Source organism: Pogoniulus pusillus, chromosome 31 (assembly GCF_015220805.1).
Source record: "Pogoniulus pusillus isolate bPogPus1 chromosome 31, bPogPus1.pri, whole genome shotgun sequence".
Taxonomy (NCBI): domain Eukaryota; kingdom Metazoa; phylum Chordata; class Aves; order Piciformes; family Lybiidae; genus Pogoniulus; species Pogoniulus pusillus.
The window spans coordinates 4,183,988-4,207,205 of NC_087294.1; the positions used below are offsets into that span (position 1 = coordinate 4,183,988).

The window sequence follows — 23,218 nt, forward strand, 5'->3', positions numbered from 1 at the left end:
TAGATGGACACCAGCATGCCATGCCACTCACTAGGCCAGGGCATGGTCCTGGCACTCTTTATTTATGACTGTACATGTAGCTGTGCAGCTGTATAGGGTTAACACTCCTGGGGGAGTGACCCTGAACCTGACCCTAGGGGTCTTGGCCCCTCCTCAGGGGTGGGCCACACTCCAGGTGATGGTTAGCCCACTCCCCCTACCTCCTGCGGTATAAAAGAGGAGCACTTCCTGCTCCTCACCCTCTTTCTCCCTTTTTTTCTCCTTTACCTGCGTTCATGATCACACACACACTGATACTGCATACCAGCCACGAGGCAGAGACACCATCACACTACTCGGGTTGTATCCATCCCTGTTTTGTATTTTGCTGTTTTCCCTTCCTTATCCTTTGTAAACTCCCCTACCTCCAATCCCTTTTTCTAAGTTATTGTTAAACTTTTCCTTTTTAACTTCCAAATCGAGTGAGATTGATTTATTGGGGTGTCCCTACCTTTATCTCTCTCCCTGTCTTTTGGGGAAAGGAGGGGGAGGAGGGGAGGGCACTCTATAAACTCTATAAATTCTATAAATTGTCATTGGGTCTACCAAATTTATAAGAGTCTCTGGGAACTTGCATTTGAACCCAAGACAGCAGCCCACTGCACATTGTCAGAAATGGTTTAGATGTTTCCTGAAGAGGTCATTCAAGTGGCAACCTTTGTTTCACTTAGTGCTCTAGTCCCTTCAGGACCCCTTCCGACAACAGTTGAGCTGGATAAAAATATTCTCCATGTTCTCCATTAGATATTAGTCCATGTTTCCATACATTCAACAACCATTGGGACCTCTGTGTCACTGCTGGAAATCACCATGACCCATACAAACAATAGCTTTTCGATGTGCCATGCATCCTTCTGGTGTTAAGAATCATAGAATCATAGAATCAACCAGGTTGGAAGAGACCTCCAAGATCATCCAGTCCAACCTAGCACCCAGCCCTATCCAATCAACCAGACCATGGCACTAAGTGCCTCATCCAGGCTTTTCTTGAAGACCCCCAGGGACGGTGTCTTCACCACCTCCCTGGGCAGCCCATTCCAATGCCAATCACTCTCTCTGTGAAGAACTTCTTCCTAATATCCAGCCTATACCTACCCTGGCACAACTTGAGACTGTGTCCCCTTGTTCTATTGCTGGTTGCCTGGGAGAAGAGGCCACCTTCCACCTGGCTACAATGCCCCTACCTGCTGTAATAACTGGTCTGGAAAACCCCTATCACTAGCACAGTGTTTGGAAAGTTTCTCATAGGTTAAAAGGCCCAGGGTGAACAGCAAACCCTTGCTTCTGTGCTAGATATGAGACTAACATTACTGCCTTTATAACAAAAATCTTAGTCTGATCAGCACAGAGGTTTTCATGTAAGTGGGATGTATGTGGTGTGCGTGTGTCAGGAGCGCCAGCACTTACTTCGTACAGATACACAACTGTAGTAGGTTGCAAAACTAGTTACAGCACTGTTGGCAGAAAACATAGGCTTTGTGGTAAGATTTATGCTCACACTGAAACTATTTTTAAAATTGAGGGGTCTGTTTCAAAATAAAACTCGGCAGAGACAGCCATACAAGCATCCCTTTGGAGAAGCGTGGCATTTTCCAGCCAGCACGCACCAGTTTCCAAGCTGCCATTTCGTCCTCACTTGTTTCCTGTGCTGCATGCCAGTGCATGATCCACTTTCCTCCAGAGGGTGTGCCAGGCTCTGACCCTGCAGTTCAGATGTGACCAAATTCCTCGTCTTGGAGCTTGCACAAAAATCAGGAAAATTCTGTGTATATTCTGCCAAACCTTGCAGTTGTTACATTATGGATTGAGCTGTTCACAGCACGAATGAACTGGGCACAAGGGGGTGCAAGATCATTTTCAGCTCCTGGTTTTCCTTCTTCCAACCTGTGGTACTGAGCTCGTTGTGTCTCTGAGAGGGTTTTGGTGATGGACAAGTATCACAGTATCACAGTATCATCAGGGCTGGAAGAAACCTCACAGATCATCAAGTCCAACCCTTTACCACAGAGCTCAAGGCCAGACCATGGCACCAAGTGCCACGTCCAATCCTGCCTTGAACAGCTCCAGGGACGGCGACTCCACCACCTCCCCGGGCAGCCCATTCCAGTGTCCAATGACTCTCTCAGGGAAGAACTTTCTCCTCACCTCCAGCCTAAATTTCCCCTGGCATAGCTTGAGGCTGTGTCCTCTTGTTCTGGCGCTGGCCACCTGAGAGAAGAGAGCAACCTTCTCCTGGCCACAACCACCCCTCAGGTAGTTGTAGACAGCAATAAGGTCACCCCTGAGCCTCCTCTTCTCCAGGCTAAGTGTACCATATAGCACAGGTTTGCTTCTCTGTGTCTCTATTCAAAGCCTGACCTCTGGTAAAGTGCACACCACCTTTCTTTTCTGCATCATGGATGCTGTCTGTCCTCTCATACAGCACGTTGTCACCAGTGGACAAGCAGGTAGGCTGACCTACAGAAAGGCAGACAAGTTATTTACCTAGTGTCACCTGCTGTCTCGCTCGCAGCAACATTAGGATGAGAAACACATCTGAGTTCACGATGCGCTTGCTGGGGCTGTGGTCTCCACAGAGAGACCCCTGAGCTGCCTGGTTGTGGGAGCCATTAGCCCCTCAGTGTTGTCAGCTATGAGCTTCATCACGCTGCCTATACGTGACTCAATAAAAAATGACCTCCCTTCATTAGTCAGGCATGGAGTGTTTGGTCTTTGCGATGTTTGATATTAACCAGTGAGAGGACACCCTGGCCCTTTCAGAGATTCCTTCTGCCACCTCTCCCTCCTCACTGCTTTGCCTTCCTTTCTCTTGTTTTTGTGTGTTTTTCCTGATCTTTCTTTCAGCAGCTTCCAGTTGTCCACTCACTGTCAGGGGGTTTTCCTCCTGCCTTTCATCTCTTCCCTCCCTCACGTGAGGAAAGGTGTAATTAAAGCTGCCAGGCAAGGTGACTCTTGGCTTACAACTTCACACATCCCCGCACGCGTGCTGCTGCAATTAATGGAGGGGAGTGGAAACAGGAGACTGTCACAAATAATGCCTGAGCTCTCTGCAGCCTCAAAGCACGGGGCCAGAACACAGCCTCAAAGCCTCTGCACACTGGTCTGGTGGGGAGCAGCTCGCCATGGCTCTCGCCTCACTGGGCAGGGGTGAGCCACCAGCGGCATCGCAGGGGCTCAGAGGCTGCTGGTGACAGCATAGCAAAGGCTGTCCTTCAGCAGGCTCACGTTCTGCCTTGCAGAGAGCTGTGCTGCTGCAGTTTAACGTGCAAGCAGAACAGGAAAACGAGCGGATTTCCTCCAGAAACAAGAGAAAAAACCACTCTGTCTCCTCAGCACATCCTCTTCAGCATTAAAACAACACTAAAACCTTTCAGGGTAAAATGTTAGAAAAGCAGCATCCTTGTACAGACATTTCATGGATGAGATTGCAGGACTTTTCCCAGCTCATGAAAATGTAAAAGCCCCTGCTACAAAACCCTCCTCTTCTCCCACTTAATAGGCTTAGTTCTGTCCTTTTATATGAAGCTTTTAGATTTTTATAGCGTTTCGTTGGGTCTCTTGCTGCAGCTTTTGAACCTTAAATTAAATTGGGATTCATTAATACATTTACAAAAGGGAAAAGGGAGATAATACGATGCAGGTGTGCTGGGGAAAGACCAGAAGCAGGCCTTTGAGCACAAATACATACCAAAAGGATTTTTTTTCCTAGCTGGTATGACTAGTCTTGGCATAAAGGCAGGTTTTAGCTTTGGAGAGTTTGTGGGAAGTAGGGAGTATTTACAGTGGATTTATGTACACTGAAGGTAAAATTTTTGGTAGCAACATATAATTTTGGAAGTTGTGATACTCCCATCATAAATCAGCAGGCAAATACCCTGCTACTTATTAGGGTAATAAAAATAATTACCTTTCATTGTGTTCCTAAAGATTGTTTTAAAATCAGCACCCCCTTTTAACTAAGCAAGACTGCTCTGCCTTTGTTTTACAAGCTAAAGCTTTTTGAACCTTGTATAAAGGTTTTGGCTGTTGAGACGACTTTGCTGACTCGGAGATAAGTTTGTTTCTGTTTGTATGAAAAAATAGTCATTTTTCTGGGTATCTTTAGTCTGAAAATAACTGAAGAGGATGGGAGTGTTATTAATGTCAAAGATTTAATAAAGAACAGTTGCCTGAGTGTTAATTTCTGCTCTGGTGCTTTTTTTCCCTTTAGGTTTTATGTCAGGCATACAGAGGAATCCTCAGATGTCACAGTATGGACCTCAGCAAACTGGACCTTCCATGTCACCACACCCCTCACCTGGAGGCCAGGTGCATCCTGGAATTAGTAGCTTTCAACAGAGTAATTCAAGTGGTACTTATGGGCCTCAGATGAGCCAGTATGGACCACAAGGTAAAATGCTTGCTGGCAGTACACTTTTACACATCTGTGTTTACAAAACACATGCATGTCGTGCTTGCCTGGTTTGTTAGGAAAAAAGCAACACACACAACAACCTCCTCCAAAAAACAAACTAAACAAGCAGTACATCCTCCAGAAGTTGAGCTGCACCTTGTGGAAGAAGCTGCTTCTGTTATTAGCACCTTTCTCTCTATAAAAATAGTGGCCTTAAATTGGGCGAGGAAATGATGAATCTGCTGCATTGCCAGGGCCATTGTTTAGGAGCCCGTGCATGTCATCTCTGTGATGAGGCCACTTTTAACCAAGCCATGGAATAAGGGTCACAACAGCTATCCCAAAATAGGACTTCTTTTTTCAGATGAAATCCCAAGGCCAGTCTGAAACTGAGTGGCAACTGTGAGGGTTAAAATCTTCTAACGAGCATAATAATGCAGTGGCTACTGCGGGAATATAATATTGAGCTCTAATGCATACGGTTTGTGAATCTTAACTAACCCTTCAGACTGAGAGACAATTCCTTTCATTTTGCTTATTTGACAGAATCAGTGGAGGACTAGGAAAAAAAAACATAGAATACACAGTTTCTGCCCCTGGACAACCTTGAACTTGTCTATTGTTTTGCCTTTAATGGATAACCTTTATAAAATATGCATCTGTTTAGGGGTTTAATGAAGTTGAAGTCAAGCCACAGAACATGTCAGGGGCGCTATTTTCCTAAGAGAGGCACATAAAGAAGCTTTTGATTTCAGGACTTCCTACCATTGCTGCCTTACTTAAAATCCTCATAAGGGCTGGAGCCAGGACTGGGAAATTCTGTGAGGGCTCAAAGACTTGCCCATGCTAGCAGGGATGGCTATTTTAGTCTGTGGAGTTTCTGAGAACCGCATCTGATGTTTGTTTGCAGGAAGCCTTGCTGCACTGTGCAGTGTTCCTTTCTGTTGCATCTCTGGGTAGCATTTGTTGAAGTGTTCTGAGCACAGGGCTACAAGCCCAGATTTTCCAGTTTCTAATTTTGGCTTTGCCTTTTACACCATCTTTCAGCTTAGGCAAGTAGATTCATTTCTCTACTTCATTTTCCTTAACTGTAAAATAGGGCTGGTAATGCCTTGTAGCCATGTGTGAAGATTAATTACCTAACTCCAGTTGACTTGTGCTTTCCTTTTATTTGGAAAGCATTTTGTGGCCATGAAATGCTGTCCAAGTGCTTATTTTTATCTGCACAGTGAGCAGCTAGCTTAAGTGGTAAAAATCCAGTGGATTTATGGTACACTATCCTGAATTCCAGCTGTAGTGCTGCTGCTGAGATTCTGGACCATGGGAATAGTGGGTGTCAAGTGCAGTAAAACATTAGCCATCCACACTGATTGAATGGAAAGGGTTTTGTACTAAATCAATGCATTTAAGTAACACACTGAATACTACTCGCTTTTTTGCTTGAGTTCAGCAGTTCTTTTCCTCCCTCTGTGGATGAAAGTGCCTATGTAATGATTTTATGGGTCGCGGTCAGGAAGAAGCGGCTATTAAAAAGTGAACTTGAGGGGCAGGAAGAAAATGAGCATCATTGTCATTAACAGGCCGTTTCAGAAGGGTATGGTGAATAGTGTGATGGATGAAAAGCGTGTTCTTCTGCCAGCTCCTGGAGAGTAGCTCTAATCCTCTGCGCTGGTCATCACAGAATTAGGGCCCTGTAGACATTCAGCTCTACAGGTAACAATTAGAGCATTCTCACCAGGCTAATGTGACCCTTACTATAACCTGGTGATGAAGATGGTTGTATGTTGAAGGCATATATTTACCTGGATTTAAGTTTTTCACAGCATTTCCAATTTTTAATGAACATAATCCATAATTGCAACTGCTGACATAGAGCCTCTCAGAAAGCACAATTATATGTCAGCAGTGATGAATGTGTGAGAACCTTACCTCATTTGCCTTTTATTGCCAAAACAACAAATATGTTAGAAATTATCCTGTTTGCAACCGATTTCTTAAACTATTAAACTGAAATAGTTCTCCAGGATTTTATCTGCTTTCTGCTTTCACACAGGTCTTCCTCTAGAATATTGTTAAGTGTAGTTCAAGTTGGACCAGCACTACTTATATTTCCATACATGCATCAAAGCATTCTGTGTCGTTGTCGCGGAGGGGGATTCTGCCGCCTACGCCGATTGTGGCGGAGGGGAGAAATTAATTGGTGTGAGATAATATTCTATAAAAATAGGTATTTATTAAACTCAATATTCTGAACTCTCACCACCCCCAACCACTGTATATTAATATTAAAAGGATCTACATGGTCATGAAAACATTCTAGGATTGATATCCCACCATAACTTGTTAATAAGTAGCAAACAATTCGAACTATAAACAGAGAGAGGAGTTTCCCCACGGCTTAATGCTGCTTGTACTGACCACACTGCTTGCCCAGCAGGGTGGGCTGAAAGCTCTTTCTGCTCTATGGCAGAGGCAATAGAAATTACAGAGGCATTAAAGCATTTACTTACAACTCTTATTAATTATCAGTCACCCTCTGGGGCTATGTCACAGCCTATTACTAGTGCCCAAACTTCAGGGGAGTCTTTGCCCGTGGACTTTGAGTCTGAGTCCTCCCAGCTTGAGGGGAAAGGAGAATCTTCCCAGTGTCTGGGGAAATGACAGTCTCTGACCTTGTTCTCCAGGCAGAGGATGCAATCTCTGCCTTTGTCTCCTGGCTTCTTCTGGGCGCTCTGCCCAGAGACTGCTGGCAGGACCTCAGGTGCAGGAGAAGTACATGCTGTGCCATCTCAGCACAGTCTCACACTGGCTATCAGCCAGTCCCGTGCAGACAAGTGGAGTCTGCTCCTGGTTAACTCGGCAGCAGTGGCGCTTACCAGGCAACGAGAAGGCAGCGGGCGTGCAATAGTATAAGCAGCTGCTCGGGAGTCTGAGCTCCATAGGTAAAGGCAGGCAATACAGGATCTGGTCCTGGTAACTCACCGCAGTGATGTGCAAGTGTACACAGCTGGCTGGGGGACTATGGGCTCCACATAGATACAGGCAGGCTTAAGTGAGCTCTGCAAGTGAGTACGCCCGCAGGCTAGCACATTGTTTACCTGTGTACCCCTATTTATTAAATGTGGGCCGAGATTAATGGCCCTTTGGACACCAGAATGACCAATCAGGTTGGCAGTCAGCCAAACAATGCCATAATAGGCAAAAGCCACAGGCCTGGACCCTCCAAATATGGGGATCACAGGTCTTACACCAGGCAGGCACCACCGTCCCTGGAGCTGTTCAAGGCAAGGTTGGACATGGCACTTGGTGCCATGGTCTAGCCTTGAGCTCTGTGGTAAAGGGTCGGACTTGATGATCTGTGAGGTCTCTTCCAACCCTGATGATACTGTGATACTGTGATACTGTTTACAAACATATTATACAACCTGGACCCTAGGCAGGCCAGACTTTGTGGCACCAGATCTATTGTGCCCCTTTTGTGCTTGTTTATCCATTTAATGTGTTTACCTCTGGTTTGGGCAGAAAAACATGTCCAGGCAAGGCAAGGCATAAATAAGCCTGTTTTCAGGCCTACAGGCCCTCCAGGACAGTCATGAAGCTTTTAATCTGAATGCTGGAATTTACTGTGTGCTCTCAAAAAAACCATTGCACAAGGCTGATGTCCTCCCTTTGCTATGGAATTGCTCACCATGGTAAAGACTATACCAGTAAGTTTGGGTTGGAGGAATTAGCCCCCAGTTCATGGGAGCAGCGATCCATTTAATGCATACACTTGATTTGTTTGGTTTTCCTGTGTTTACATGACACTTAGATCTGTAATAAGAGTAAAATTTCTTTCCCCAGAAAGCAGTTCTCTACTGGGCATCTAGTCCAGTCCTAGGAAACCATTTCTTACAATAATAAAATATGGCTTTGGCTCCACATTTCTGTGTGTCTGTGATACAACACAGGAGCCTGCAGTGCAGACCATTCTTCTTAATTTTGCATTAAATCCTACCTTTCTCCCATCCCCAAGAATATATATATATATATATATATATATTTAAAGGCAGTGAGAATGGAAGTTGTTATGGAAAGAAATATTCTCTTTGGTTTGTATTTGGACAGCATCTAGCTCAGGGGCTAATGAAGCTCTGGTCATGACTCAAGCATCAAACTGCTGCCACAGCAAAGTGTCCCTTTAATGCACTCTGGAGAGCAGTCAGATGCTGTAGAAAGTTGGGTCTTTTAAGACAGGGGTGGAGAAAAACTCCCTTTGGATCAGTAAAACATGTCAGAAACGCATCCTATCTCCCTAACTGTTCCTGCTCGATTCATCAGTAAAATTAACTCTGTTCAGAGATAACAAAGAGAGAAACCACTGCTTGAACTGCAACCCCAGAACTTCACTCTTAAGTTGTACTGCCTTCCATTCATGATAAAGTAACAGGAATTCAGTATTTGTGCTTTGTAAACTGTAACACTGAACTCATTTCACAACAACACTTGGCTACCTCACAGATGTTACTCCCACAGTTTAATAAAAGTGGTAGCATCTTAAGGATAAGATGCCCTAAGTAACTCGAGCATCTGGACCTCTTAATGCAGACCCACATACACGAGAGTCTATGGAGTTAAGTCTTAGTTATCAGCTGTTATCTACTGAGGTCCCCTAGGTAAAGTAGTTTCAGAGGAATTTAGAACAATTTATTGAAATCATTTGTACAAGAAAAGCTTTATGGATCAATGCACTTGTAAGGAAAACAAAGCTAGAATTATTTTAAGACACTGCTTTTTAATTCTGTGAATCTGATCTGTGTCTCTAAAGGAGAGAGCAAAACCAACAGGTAGTTCTTATATTGCCTTCTTTTTACCTTGTCTAGAAATGGCAAGATATCGGAGCACTTTGTTCAGCAAACCTGGACAAAGTGGATCAGGGCTTCAGCAGCAAGTATGAACATCTGTCTTTGGCAGGTTGTTAGTAGACTTGTTTGTATTTTATCTTCTTCATGCTATTTAGGTTCCCTAATTCCAGTTACTGCTTTTAGTTTTTCTCTTGTATTCAACATGTCATTTCTCTGGGTGCAATTCTATTTTACCTAGTAGGAACTGGAATGAAAACTCCCTCAGATATAGAGGGGAGGAGATCAGTAGTATTGTACAGCTACTGTTGCCAGGCTTGTACCCACTTGAAAAGTATGGGCTCTTGGACTTGGCTGCCTGACACGTCCAGCTGATGTGGGCTGGCCTAGCATCTGCTGCATTCATTGTGTTTAATGCTGCATCCATCTGTTTTCTGTCAAAGCCACTGCCAACAAATTACTAATCTATTAGAGAAACATGGAAATAAGATTGCACTCCTCATTCCTGGCAATACCTCTTCTATTTTGTTTGGCTTTTGTTTTACCTTTTTTTTTCTGTGGTCTGGGAAAGGTATAAGAATAGCTAGCACTTAGGGTATAGAGGAAATGCTTAAGGGCAAAAAAAAGCATGGAAAAAACATTGAAACTTGTTTTCCTTACTGAGCACTTCCCTGTGCTCTTGGACATGTATCCCTGGAGATAAATGATTAGGAGCTATTTTAACTGAGGCACATATTTTTATGGAGAGGATTCTGCTTGCCTTTTTTATTTTCCTGTGTTGTAGTTGCACTGGAGAAGCCAAAGCATGGAAGAGATTTTTTTTTTGTTAGGATTGAAAATAGCATCAAAACAGCAATAGTGTTTAGCAGTGATGCTTGCTCCTCCAAGCATGTTGCTGAACCATACTTTGTAGACCCTAACTGACAAAACAAATTGGCTTTATGTAAATTGGTCTGACAGTAGCTCCCAGTGATTATGGATATCAGGTCTGCTAGTCTAGGGAGGAAATTTGTTTCACTTGGGGAAGCAGTATTACTAATAGCACGTACATAAAATGTGTTAACTGGCCGAGTGTAGCCTTTGAGTGCACATTCACCCCACCTTGCTGCGCTGCATTTCTCTTGCACAAAGCAAGGGGGGAATCAGAGCAATATCCAAGTTGTGCCTTGCGCCTTTAACACCAAGCACAGCAGTATGAAACCAGTGAACACTTCAGTTTGTGGTCATGTGTCTTGGATTGGAGGTGTGACTTAAGTAGGTTTCAGTAACCAAAACTGTGGCCAGGGACCGTGGCTCACTGAGCAGAAAATAGTCAGCTGCCAGAAGCCAAACCAAAAGGAGGAGGAGAAGAAATGACATCCCAGTCTGATGTCAGCATAAAGCTGAATCTGGAGCCTTTCATCTCTGTTGAATCACATATTTGGGATCCTTCTACAAAGACCCCCAGGCATAAATGTGGTCTCTAAAAGACAGGAGAGAACTGTTGCTCCAGTTCCTTGGGAAGCATAGGTCTCATGTGTTCTGGCTGAGGAGAACTTGTAGCAAAGTGAGTCAGTTACCAGGTCAGGAAGATTAGCTGAAGCACAGCAGCAGGAGTGTATGAATTAGTCATGTGTGCATTGAAATGATGCATGAATATATTTATTTTAAATGTAAACAGGACTTGCATGCCACCAACTCCTCTGCCTGGTAGCTGAGGCCCAAGGAGAAATGTGGCTGATCCCACATTCAGAGGAAGAGTCCAAGGGTTGCTGCCTTTGAACAAGCGTGGGAATATCTGAGAGTAGTCAGGAAGCTCTGCTCTGCAGCATCCCACAGGGAGGGAACGGGTCGTGTTTCCACTAATCTGGATGAGATGGAAATAAAGACAAGTCAAAACTGATGACTGAAGTAGTGTAATGTGATCTGTTTCCTAAAATACTCCTCTATCATATCTATAGTTTTTCGGTTTTTTTCCTGTCTTTCTCATGCTGCTTGGGTTTGTTTCTGTAACACTGAATGCTGTGCTCTCACTTTTTCCTGAGCCTTCAAATGATAGCAAAATCCATACTCAAATGAGTATGCTGCAAGGGGAACAGTTTGATTCAGTGATTCAGTGGCAGCATAGGTTGGTATCAGCAAGGTTTTCATGCTATCCCTCATGAGGCACCTCTTTGTATTAACATCTTTGTACTATTGCTAACTGCTCTTGTAATACCTATTTTCCCAGAGGTGTGCTGTAAGTTGCCACACCTGTTGGTATAGCCAAACTTTGTACTTACCAGGAAGGCAGGGTAGAGCAAGGGGAAGAGGTAGTGCTTTTCAGGGCCCAGCAGCCATCCTCACTAGTTCATGCCAAAGCACAAACAGACAGAAGAATGAGGATCAGGGAGCCATTTAGAATATCTCTGTTGCTGAAATTGCAGAAAGTTGAAGAATGAAACCACAAAATTGCAAAAATAAGATTCTCCCTTGAGCTTATGTAATGGGTTTCTTGCATGCCATGTATTTCTGTGTATCTTTTCATTGCATAAGGGAGTTTTGTACTGTGTGCTATATTCTGAACGCTCTGGAGGCTGTAATTTGCTGTTATCCTGTGACATGTGTTGGGCAGAAAATGTCCTAGGCTATATGGAAATCAGGTTCATAGAGTCATTCCTATTGGAAGGGTGCTCAGTAGTTGTTCTTGGCTGACCTTGTTCTCAAATCAGGGGCAGGTATAAGATCAAAGCATGGCTTTATCAACTGATTCCAGGGAAGGAGTCTTCACAACTTTACTGGTCAGCTTGCTCCCAAACTTCCTCCACTGCTTGCTCTCCTCATGGTAAAAAAAACCGTTCTGACTTTGAGGCCAGTGTGTTTCACTTCACCTTTCATTTCTGCAGCTGTTGCCTTCCTACACCAAAATATTTGCACAAAAGTTTAATGTTTTTCTCTGTGCCTTTTATTCTTTTGTTCAGGAAACTACTCCAGACCACCAACGTACAGCGGTGTGCCCAACACAAGTTACAGTGGCCCAGGACCTGGCATGGCTATAAATGCCAACAGTCAGATGCACGGACAGGGCCCCAGCCAGCCCTGCGGTACCATGCCCTTGGGACGGATGCCATCAGCTGGGATGCAGAGCAGACCATTCCCTGGAAACATGAGCAGTATGACCCCCAATTCTCCTGGCATGTCTCAGCAGGGAGGCCCTGGGATGGGCCCACCTATGCCAACTGTGAACCGTAAGGCACAGGAGGCAGCTGCTGCAGTGATGCAGGCTGCTGCAAACTCCGCTCAGAGCAGGTATGCACCCAGGGGAAAGGAGCTTACATGAGTAGGAAAGTTCTGTGTTGTCTTTGCTGAAGTAACCACACTCTGTAGGTGTATGCATGTGCACTGGTACATGGTCTGTCTGTACCTGCATCTCTGGGAGGAGATGGTGTGTGGGAAGGATGCTTTTCCTTAAGCATAGGGGGAAAGCATGCTGTGGTGTGTTTGAATGATCCTCTCAGAGGGCAGCTGTGACAGTGGAGATGATGGCACTTCTAATTTGGTTCTTGGCACTGTAGTCTTTAGGAAAACCCCTGGGGTTACGTTGACATTAGGAGTCAAAAACAAGCCCCCTGCAACCTAAAATTGATTAGCTGGATATACATTTTTTTGTCTCCAGTAAGAGAAGGCCAACATGCCTTGGCAGCTGGCCCGTGCCAGAGAGTAAGGAAGCCTATGAAACTGTCTGTCAGTTCCTGCATATACTGCCCACGTTATGAGCAGCAGTGCTGATAGCAGTTCTCTATATGGGATGTTCTTGTTCCTAGGAGAGGAGGGCAGGCTGAAGGGAGCAGCTGGAAGGGAAGGGCAGAAGGAGACATAAAAGCAGTCTGTAGTTATCTGCAGTTGATAACTGCCACTTACACATCCATAAGAGAGAATCTGCAAACAGGATTGTAGAGGTTGGAGCCATCATCTGCCTTCTTGTCTCCAACCCTGAGGACAGCGTAACTGTGCATGGATTTTGGCAGAGGCACTTTTCTATCTGTGGTAATTCCTAAGATTCCTTAGTACTTGCAATGAAATCATCTTTTCTGGGAAATTCTTCAACTGAACTAATTTCCACATTTCCCTGGACTCAAATAACTGCCAACATATTTATTATCTGTTCTATTTATTACTCGTGTTACACAAAGTTGCATTACCTTTGAGAATTCACAAAGCTGACTGCACCGTTCTGAGCATGTTTATGTGTATGTGTACATTAAGCATTGTGATGGTTTGGGTGTAACCCACTCCCCCACTCTTATGAAATCACCCAAACTAGACTTAGCCGAGCTGGAAGTTAAGGAATGAGACTTTATATTCACAGCTTAGCACAATATACAAGCAGATATTTACAGTATATACAGTTACAGACAGAAATAGACAAGGGAAAAGGTAATACAGAAACACAACAGCCCTCCCAGAAATCAGAGTCCCCAGGAGGGGCTCCCAACCACCCCTCCACCTTCTTTCCACCCCTCTACCTTATCCCAGAGTTTGCCTTACATGCAAGGTGAGCTTGGAGGGTCGGCAAAGTGGGTTAGAAAGCAGAAGGATTAGTTGCACAGAAAACAGCCCAGGGAAAAAGCACAGGCTCTGACACAGACCCACACACATTATCTATGTTTTCTGGTCTTGTTTTTACACATCTCAGCAAGCCTATGAGTGAAGGAGACATCACCATTGTTTCCTTTTCACAGCCTGTAATCTAATTCTTGTTGAGGTGCTGGAAGGTGTCCAGAGAAGGGCAACAAGGCTGGTGAAGGGCCTGGAACACAAACCCTATGAGGAGAGGCTGAGGGAGCTGGGGTTGTGCAGCCTGGAGAAGAGGAGGCTCAGGGCAGAGCTCATTCCTGTCTACAACTACCTGAAGGGAGGTTGTAGCCAGGTGGGGTTGGTCTCTTCTCCCAGGCAAGCAGCAACAGAACAAGGGGACACAGTCTCAAGTTGTGCTGGGGAAAGTCTAGGCTGGATGTTAGGAGGAAGTTGTTGGCAGAGAGAGTGATTGGCATTGGAATGGGCTGCCCAGGGAGGTGGTGGAGTCACCGTCCCTGGAGGTCTTCAAGCAAAGCCTGGATGAGGCACTTAGTGCCATGGTCTGGTTGACTGGCTAGGGCTGGGTGCTAGGTTGGACTGGATGATCTTGGAGGTCTCTTCCCAGCTGGTTGATTCTATGATTCTATGAAAATAGTCCAGTTAGCCTCAAAGTAGCACAAGCATCTTGCATTTATTTGTGCTTATGCAGAGATGCACTCATACAGGTATTTATGCTCATGCGGAGATGCACTCATACAGGTATTTATGCTCATGCAGGGATGCACACATACAGGTATTTATGCTCATGCAGAGATGCACACATACAGGTATTTATGCTCATGCAGGGATGCACTCATACAGGTATTTATGCTCATGCAGGGATGCACACATACAGGTATTTATGCTCATGCAGAGATGCACACATACAGGTATTTATGCTCATGCAGGGATGCACTCATACAGGTATTTATGCTCATGCAGAGATGCACACATACAGGTATTTATGCTCATGCAGGGATGCACTCATACAGGTATTTATGCTCATGCAGAGATGCACACATACAGGTATTTATGCTCATGCAGGGATGCACACATACAGGTATTTATGCTCATGCAGGGATGCACTCATACAGGTATTTATGCTCATGCAGAGATGCACTCATACAGGTATTTATGCTCATGCAGGGATGCACACATACAGGTATTTATGCTCATGCAGGGATGCACACATACAGGTATTTATCATTCAAGACCAATGTTTGTGGACACTGGTGTTGGTCACCATAAAACTAGAAACAAGAAGCTAATATGGCCCTGTATCTGTTGCTTTCTTGTCCTGCAAGTTTGGAGGGCAGGTGGCTTCTAGTGCTAAGCAATAGCAAACTTTTAAAACAATAACATTAAATTTAGTGTACTTCATGGTTTTGTTCAGTGAAATAGAACAACACTCCCTCAAAATAGCAGATAACTGTGAAACAGCAGTCTCTGACTAGCATTGGTTGTTTTAACAGACCTGTCTAGTGGGATTTACAAAAGTCTGCTTCTGTCTGTCTGGTTTAGGCTATAAGCTGATAGGTCAGGGGGGAAGGAACAAATGGGGCATCACTGCAGCTGCAGAAACACTCTTTATAACCATATAATGAAAGGAAAAGCTCGTGTTGTTTGGTGCTTACAGCAAGAAAAGACTTTGTGGGAAGTGGGAAGTATTTGGTTGTGATTCAGCTTACACTTTGGGCATAGTGTGTGGTGCTTGAGCAAAAGTTTCAATCATTATCACTCCTATCTCACACCTTCCTCCAAAGTCAGTTTTGGAAAAACTACTTCTGATCCCTAGCTTTGCCTGGACAAAGCTACACCATTTCAGAGCCTTTCCATCATCTACTGCCCATTCCAGTGATACAGCACCTGTGTCATGGGATCTCTGTTGCAAATGCTGGAAAAAGGGCTCTTTGTAAAATGTAAATTGGGCAGAACCTGTCACTCCCCTCTGATGCCAGGGGCAGTTCTCTTCTGATCTCAAGCCAAATGTAGCAGAGAAGGTGTAATGGCTTTTGGCTATTCCTGCAAGTCCTCCATAGTTGCATATGGAAGGAATGTACTTGTCAATGATTCCTATTTTTGATACAGAGCAAATCCAAAGTGGCTGCTCTTTAGTTCTCCTTTAGGCCACCATACATTAGGTTGCTTACCTCAGCCAGCCTGGGGCTGGTGGACACCTCATGTTGTCTTCACAGTACCCCAACTGTGGTCAGTCTGAGGCTCCCTCCGTGCACCAGCCTGGCCAGTGTGGGTAGGTAGCAATGTAAACTGGACTTTGTGTAGGACCTTGGCCAGTGTTTTAGTGTATGTAAACGTCCTTCAGTTTGGCTGCTGAAGGAATACAAAAGTCATGTGGAAGATACAAAAATACTTGCATTGTAGAGGAGCTTTTAATTTGTTGTTTTCTTGTTACTGATGCCACTGTGACAGTGTAATTCTGCATGTCACCTGCTCACACACCTGCCTGTCTTTCAGCATGGTTCCATTCCCTTGTGCCTGAGAGGGAAATTAAGAACCTCATCACTGAGAAGGAATGAGTTCCCTCCTCTCCCTGACAAAGGCATCTTTCTCCCCTCATTGTTGGTGGTGTTGTCTCACAGCATCCCCGTTTTCTTGACGTGGTGGTGGTATTGTCATTGCTGCCTGGGCAGTGAGCTGCAGCTCCCAAAGTATGGACCCCTTCTGAAAGGTAGCATAGAGCAGGGGTAAACACAGTTTCTTAACAGGCACTGTAGTTGAGCATATGTCTGTTTGAAAAAAAAACAGTTAGTTGCTAGAAGAGGTTTCAGGAGCTCTGATATCCAGTGCTAGACGTTCACCTGAAATGCAGCTACCATCTTCTCACCGGAGTCCTTTGCATTGGAAAGCAGCCAGGAGGAAAGGGACCTGGGGGTGCTGGTAGATAGCAGGCTGAAGATGAGCCAACAGTGTGCCCAGGTGGCCAAGAGAGCCAATGGCATCCTGGCCTGCATCAGGAACAGTGTGGCCAGCAGGACAATGGAGGTTATTCTGCCCCTGTACTCAGCACTGGTCAGGCCACACCTTGAGTACTGTGTCCAGTTCTGGGCTCCTCAATTCAAGAGAGATGTTGAGGTGCTGGAAGGTGTCCAGAGAAGGGCAACAAAGCTGGTGAAGGGCCTGGAACACAAACCCTATGAGGAGAGGCTGAGGGAGCTGGGCCTGTTTAGCCTGGAGAAGAGGAGGCTCAGGGGTGACCTCATTGCTGTCTACAACTACATGAAGGGAGGCTGTAGCCAGGTGGGGGTTGGTCTCTTCTGCCAGGCAACCAGCAACAGAACAAGGGGACACAGTCTCAAGTTGTGCTGGGGGAAGTCTAGGCTGGATGTTAGGAGGAAGTTGTTGTCAGAGAGAGTGATTGGCATTGGAATGGGCTGCCCAGGGAGGTGGTGTAGTCACCGTCCCTGGAGGTCTTCAAGCAAAGCCTGGATGAGGCACTTAGTGCCATGGTCTGGTTGACTGGCTAGGGCTGGGTGATAGGTTGGCCTGGATGATCTTGGAGGTCTCTTCCAACCTGGTTGATTCTATGATTCTATGATATCATAAACTGCAGCACTGGGAGAATGTATCTATGCTGACTGCTGCTCCCTCTGACATTCACCTGAAATTCAAGTTCCATGAACTTCCCTCTCATTGTTTTTCACCTCTGTAGGAAATCTGTAACACCCAAATTACTGCTGCCTTCGTGGTTATTAACAAGTTTTAATTACATGGGTTCTGTAGCTACTTTTGTTTGTTGGTTTGCTTCTTTTCCTTAGTAACATCATTCATATGTGTATATATTAAAAAGTACAAAGCAAAACAAAAAAAGTAGGTCACAAGTCTGCTGCTTCTCCTGTTTGAAAAGCAAGAACTAGTGAAATGGAAGAGCACTCAGACTGTGCTGGTTTGTCTAAATGGAAGGATGGCCACTGTTATATGCCAAAGTGCATGAGTAGTGTCCACCCTTTCACTTTGAATGTCTTGACCTCAACTGTGAGATTCAAACCCACATCCCTCTATGTAGAATCAAGAAGAAAGTGAAATGGCTGTGTCAAGAGTCATAGTTACCCAGTAGTATTTCTGTACAAGTTCACAGTCATCCCCTTCAAGTTTGACTTGCTGAACCAGTAACCAAGTATCAGTAGGGGAGAGAAATTTATCTTCAGCTGTTAATCCACAGGATCTATCCTTCACCAGCTCAGGAGTCTCATTCGAACATAGAAAGCTCTTTTGTCTCTGCTTTGCCAAGCCACACTAAGAAGATGTGTAATGTGAATTTAAATGGCATGCATCAGAGTAAAATCACTTCCACTGGGACAGAAAGTCAATGGTCATTAATGAGGGCTGGATGATCAAGATCTGAGTGTCACCCAGCTGCACCTAGGTATCATCCTCAGTGCAGACCACCACCTTTTTAATTAGAGAAGATAAAATCATGTAAATAAAAATGGTGCCAGAAGAAGACACTAGGTTTACACCATTTGAATTAGCCTTTGACCTCATCTTGAGGCCCTGCTCTATGTTGAGCTTAGGTTAATTTCTACACATAGGCAATACCTTCCCTGTAACCTAAAATCCTACAGCGTGCTAGTCTGTCTTGTGCAAGCAGGCCAGTGCTTCCCAAATGATGCCTGGTATGTCAGGCTAAAGAAAAGGAGGGTGTTTTTAAGACCTCTTCATTGAACCAGCTGTATCTGTGGTTTCATGCTACCCTAGGATGTTTAAGCTTAGTCTAGGTAAGAGTTTACAACAGGCAAATTGCTAAGTAACTCTCTAATACCCTGTGTAGTAATTCCCGTATTTTCAGGAAGATAGTGTGAAGAAACTGCAAAACAGTGTTTTGCTTTTTACATCTGTCTCAGTCTCAGGATACCCACTAACTGGTAAAGGGCTGTGTGTTGACCTAACATATCCACTGAGCTCCAAGGGAAGACTTTTCATAACGTAGACTGGTGTTGGCCAAGACACCAAGGACTCATTCTGCTGCTAGAGGTTAGAATCCAGCAGAGACCTCTGAAGACCAAGTGGGTCTGGAAAATAATCTTCTATGATACTGTAGTTCTTACAGCACTACAAGCACTTATAGTGATAGATAAGTATTTATGTGTGCACAGACCTGCAGCACAGTAAGTCTTCAGTAAAGGCAAACAGCTGTAAGCAAATGAGATAGAATCACAGAACTAACCAGGTTGGAAAAGACCTTTGAAATCATCAAGCCCAACCTATCACCCATCATCTTCTGATTAACTAAACCATGGCACTAAGTGCCTCATCCAGTCCGCTTTTAAACACCTCCAAGGACAGTGACTCCACCACCTCCCCAGAAGCATTTCCCTGTTGATGTGAAAGGCAGCAAATTTAGACAGTATCTTGGAGTACCACGCAGGTTTGAGTTTGTCAGTTTGTAGTTGCCCAGCTTGAAGCTTTTGAAGGTTACATGTTCATTCTCTGTGAGCTTTTTTTTCCCTACAGTAAGTGCAGACTTTTGAAAATCGATTATTAGGTTAACATCTGAAATCAGCAGACGTTTTTGGAACTAGATACTTGTCATCAGCATTTTCAGCATCTCTCGTGCTAGCAGTAAATGTCATTCCGAGCATGTCTTCTTAGCAGTTGACAGTGTGACTGTAGTATATGGGAAGTTAAAAATGTAGCTGTCAAATAGCTGACTTACATACTGTTAGCAGTGCAGCCTTAGGAAGACATCATTTAGTACTAGCTGGTTGTAAAACACACACATCCAGCTGGGTGATAAAATGAGTATCTTGCTGGTGCAACTACAGTTATCAATACCTGAGCTAATTACTATAAAATGAGTTTTGATCTGCCTGCATGAAGAGCAGTCCTATCTTTGAAGGCACCATCTTTGACCTCAGTACCTTAATATGATTCTTGGGATTGCATGTTGCTATTTTGTAGATTAAAGCATTTATTCTCGTAGAGTGAACGAGTTTAGAGTTCAGTGTCATCGATTTTAGAGAAGATGATTTAGACATAGTAGTTTATTAAGCTGAAGGATTGGAATCCAGCTTAGCTATTTGCAACCTCTGGCCATTTTAAGTCCTGGTCATTGGGTTGCTAAATTGAGGTGGATATTTACATTATTATCTGCTGCTCCCCATGCCACCTGAGAAATAGTGTTCAGTCTCTGTAGTAATGCATGGTGTTGGATTGCTCTGACATACTTTTAGGCACTCTAGAATGCAGTTCTGGTTCTAAACTGCCCAGCAGCTAGACAGCCTCATCATGGTGAGGTCAGAAGGATATAGGTAAGTTGTCTTTCAATCCTAAAATTGATCTATAAAAGCTGCACTGATATTAGAGCATTGCTGCTGTACAGGGAACCCCGTGGCAATTGATGTAGGTGAGTTTGTGCCTTCTGTGTCCTTTTTAGTCTCTGTGTGTGTACACATGCAGCTGCACGCTCGTGCACTTACAGGCAGACCAACCTTCCATCAGCATTTCTCTCCAGCTATGTATGTATAATTCATATTCCATGTCAGTGCTGCCAGCAAAGCACTTTTTCCATATTACTTTCTCCAGCAGCAGGGTAATGCAGCACTGCTGATGGACTAGAAGGTGCTGGTGAGGAAATACAGTAATGGACATGGTGCATTAAAATGTCAAAAGGGAGAAAAAAAAAACCAAGGCAGAAATGGGGATTTTTAAATTATTTTTTTTAAATAATAATAATAATATAAGAATAATAATAAATAAAACCCAGGAATCTTTTTGGTGCTTCAGATCCTAGAGCTTATTTTCCAATCTTGACATGTGGGTTTAAAATTCCAGTAATGATTTTGAGAGCTGTGGTTATGCAGCAGGCAGACATGAAGTGCTACAGTGAAACCTACTGTCTTTAATCCCTGGAGAGAGTAGATGTTTTCCGTTGTTTTCCCCTTTCCCCTTAAGCTTGAAGGTGCTGTTCTTCTCTGCTGGGAAGTGCAGTGAAGTTCAGGAAGGTTAAGTAGTCATTCTAGTTTCTTTGCTTATTCAAACCAGGCTGCTTCTAGATGAAAGACTGCCAACTGTGAAATCCCCAAAGTAAACTAGGCTGAAATAGGACTGGTAGCCATAATTGGAGCTAGTGCCTGGGTGTGTTATCTGCTGCCTTTGGAGTAAGCCCCTGCCGGAAAGCCAGGTCTTTTATTTAGCATTCAGTCACAGGCAAGCAGCTACTCCTGTTCAGATTCAGGCCATTCACAGTTCTCCAGTCTGAAGGTGTTCAGTCATTGCCCCTCTACTCTGCACCTTGGAATGCTCCCAGATTTCATAGTTCCTTTAGGGATTCTGATGGCTCACCCAGAAATTAGTCCCACTTTGCTTCCTGCTAGTGCTGTTTGAATATCGAGGCAGTGCATTCCAGCCCACACAGCTACATTTGGCCTCCAAAAGGAAGAAAGTGCACGTGTAGTTTGAGCTGGGTGGTGTTTGTTCCTGGGCCAAATCACTGCCTAGCATTTTAGTGGACTCCAAGTAGCTTCTGTGCTTGCTCCACCTGAGGCCAGTGGTTGTGGTGGTTCAGTAATGGCTGGAGTGTTTTCTCTCCACACCAAGTTTCTATGTGGTTTGAGGGCTAAAAATCTCATTTTTAATGCTTACTGCAACTGTAATGTCTAAGGGAGCTATTAATCAGTATTGACATATTTGTCTTCCAAAGGACCCGTGCTTGCTTGGCTCTTGGTGAGAAGTAGTCATTTATCTACCCAGTTTAGGAGGGACATTGAGATGCTTGAGCGTGTCGAGAAGGGGAACGAGGCTGGGGAGAGGCCTTGAGCACAGCCCTACGAGGAGAGGCTGAGGGAGCTGGGATTGGTTAGCCTGGAGAAGAGGAGGCTCAGGGGAGACCTTATTGCTGTCTACAACTACCTTAGGGGTGGTTGTGGCCAGGAGGAGGTTGCTCTCTTCTCTCAGGTGGCCAGCACTAGAACAAGAGGACACAGCCTCAGGCTCTGCCAGGGGAGATTTAGGCTGGAGGTGAGGAGAAAGTTCTTCCCTGAGAGAGTCATTGGGCACTGGAATGGGCTGCCCGGGGAGGTGGTGGAGTCGCTGTCCCTGGAGCACTTCAAGGCAGGATTGGAGGTGGCACTTGGTGCCATGGTCTAGCCTTGAGCTCTGTGGTAAAGGGTTGGACTTGATGATCTGTGAGGTCTCTTCCAATCCTGATAATACTGTGATACTGTGATACTGTGATCTCAAGCTCTTTTTGTTTCTTTTCTTTCTTTAAAAAAAGATTCTTCCTTTCCCCATGTTTTGATTTCTGAAGCAGAACAACATATGTATTTTTTCTCCCTACAGTGTATATTATGAGGGATAAAGTACAATTTAGCTAATTCATGTTTATTACAGTAAAGGGAGAGATGGAAATCACACCTCTCTGATGATTTTTTTTTGTAAACAGAGATGCATTTTGTGCATCACCTCAAAATTGCTGATGAAATCGTGTAAGGATTGGAAGGAACTTTACATGCTGAGTAAACCAAAGCCATTTCTTCCGAGAGAGAAATAAATTTTTATCTGGAATTTTGTTTTAGTAAAAGGTAAATCGATCACTTTGGAGCCCTGTCATCGTGCTGCAGCGCTAGTGCGGGCAACCAGTCATTTAGAGAGGCATTTTTTTCCTTCTTTGTTTATTCATCAATCAAGTAGACTGCTGTGTGCTGTTCATGCCATTAGAGATTAACCACAGACCTCAAGAGTCCTACTCCTTCCCTCCTTTGGAAAGTAACCATTCTTAAATTGTCAAAGCAAGAATATGTTGGGAAGGAAAGGGCAATTTTCAGAGTTATGAATGAGAATTTTCATTCATCTTCTAATTGCATTATTATCGTGTCAGGATTATTTTTTGCTTGATTTGGTTATTTTGGTTACGTTCTATAGAAGTAGTAATTATTTTGAGCAAAATTGCAGTGTAGGACTTTGTGTAGTTTATTGACATTCTGTCTCAGAGTCAGGTGTTGTGTAGAAATTCTGCACCTCAGAGGAAGGGATGTGGTACTTCATTAAGTGTTACTGTATAGAAATAAAGAGTAAGGAAAGACCTCACACTGAGCACTTTGTTTTTGGGTGGCAAGAAAAGTTTCAGACAAGGAGACCAGATCTTCACTCTGTCTATTAGCCAGAAAATCCACTGGTTTAAATCACAGCACTAGGCAGAATAAAGGGGGGGAAAAAGGCAGAAAACACAAACATGCAAAACGACAACTACCCAAAGAAGAAACCCAAACCAGAAACAAAAAAAACACCTGCCAAAAGAAAAACAAATACAAACAACTACTTAAAACCTGATAGAATAGCTTTCTGTTTAACGGTGCTGGTGAGGAAAGCTAATTCTGTGACTGTCCTGTGTGATGTGGCACATACATTGTAC

The 23,218-nt window shown here is 44.3% G+C and overlaps 1 protein-coding gene across 1 annotated transcript in view; it reads left to right on the top strand.

The window, feature by feature from the left end:
• The window catches only part of ARID1B (AT-rich interaction domain 1B), a 362,844-nt gene that overhangs the window by 277,116 nt on the left and 62,510 nt on the right, over nucleotides 1-23,218 (top strand). The window contains exons 7-8 of the mRNA XM_064169371.1: nucleotides 4,250-4,429; nucleotides 12,213-12,540. Coding sequence (XP_064025441.1) covers nucleotides 4,250-4,429; nucleotides 12,213-12,540 — 508 coding nt within the window. The remainder of the gene's footprint in view (nucleotides 1-4,249; nucleotides 4,430-12,212; nucleotides 12,541-23,218) is intronic.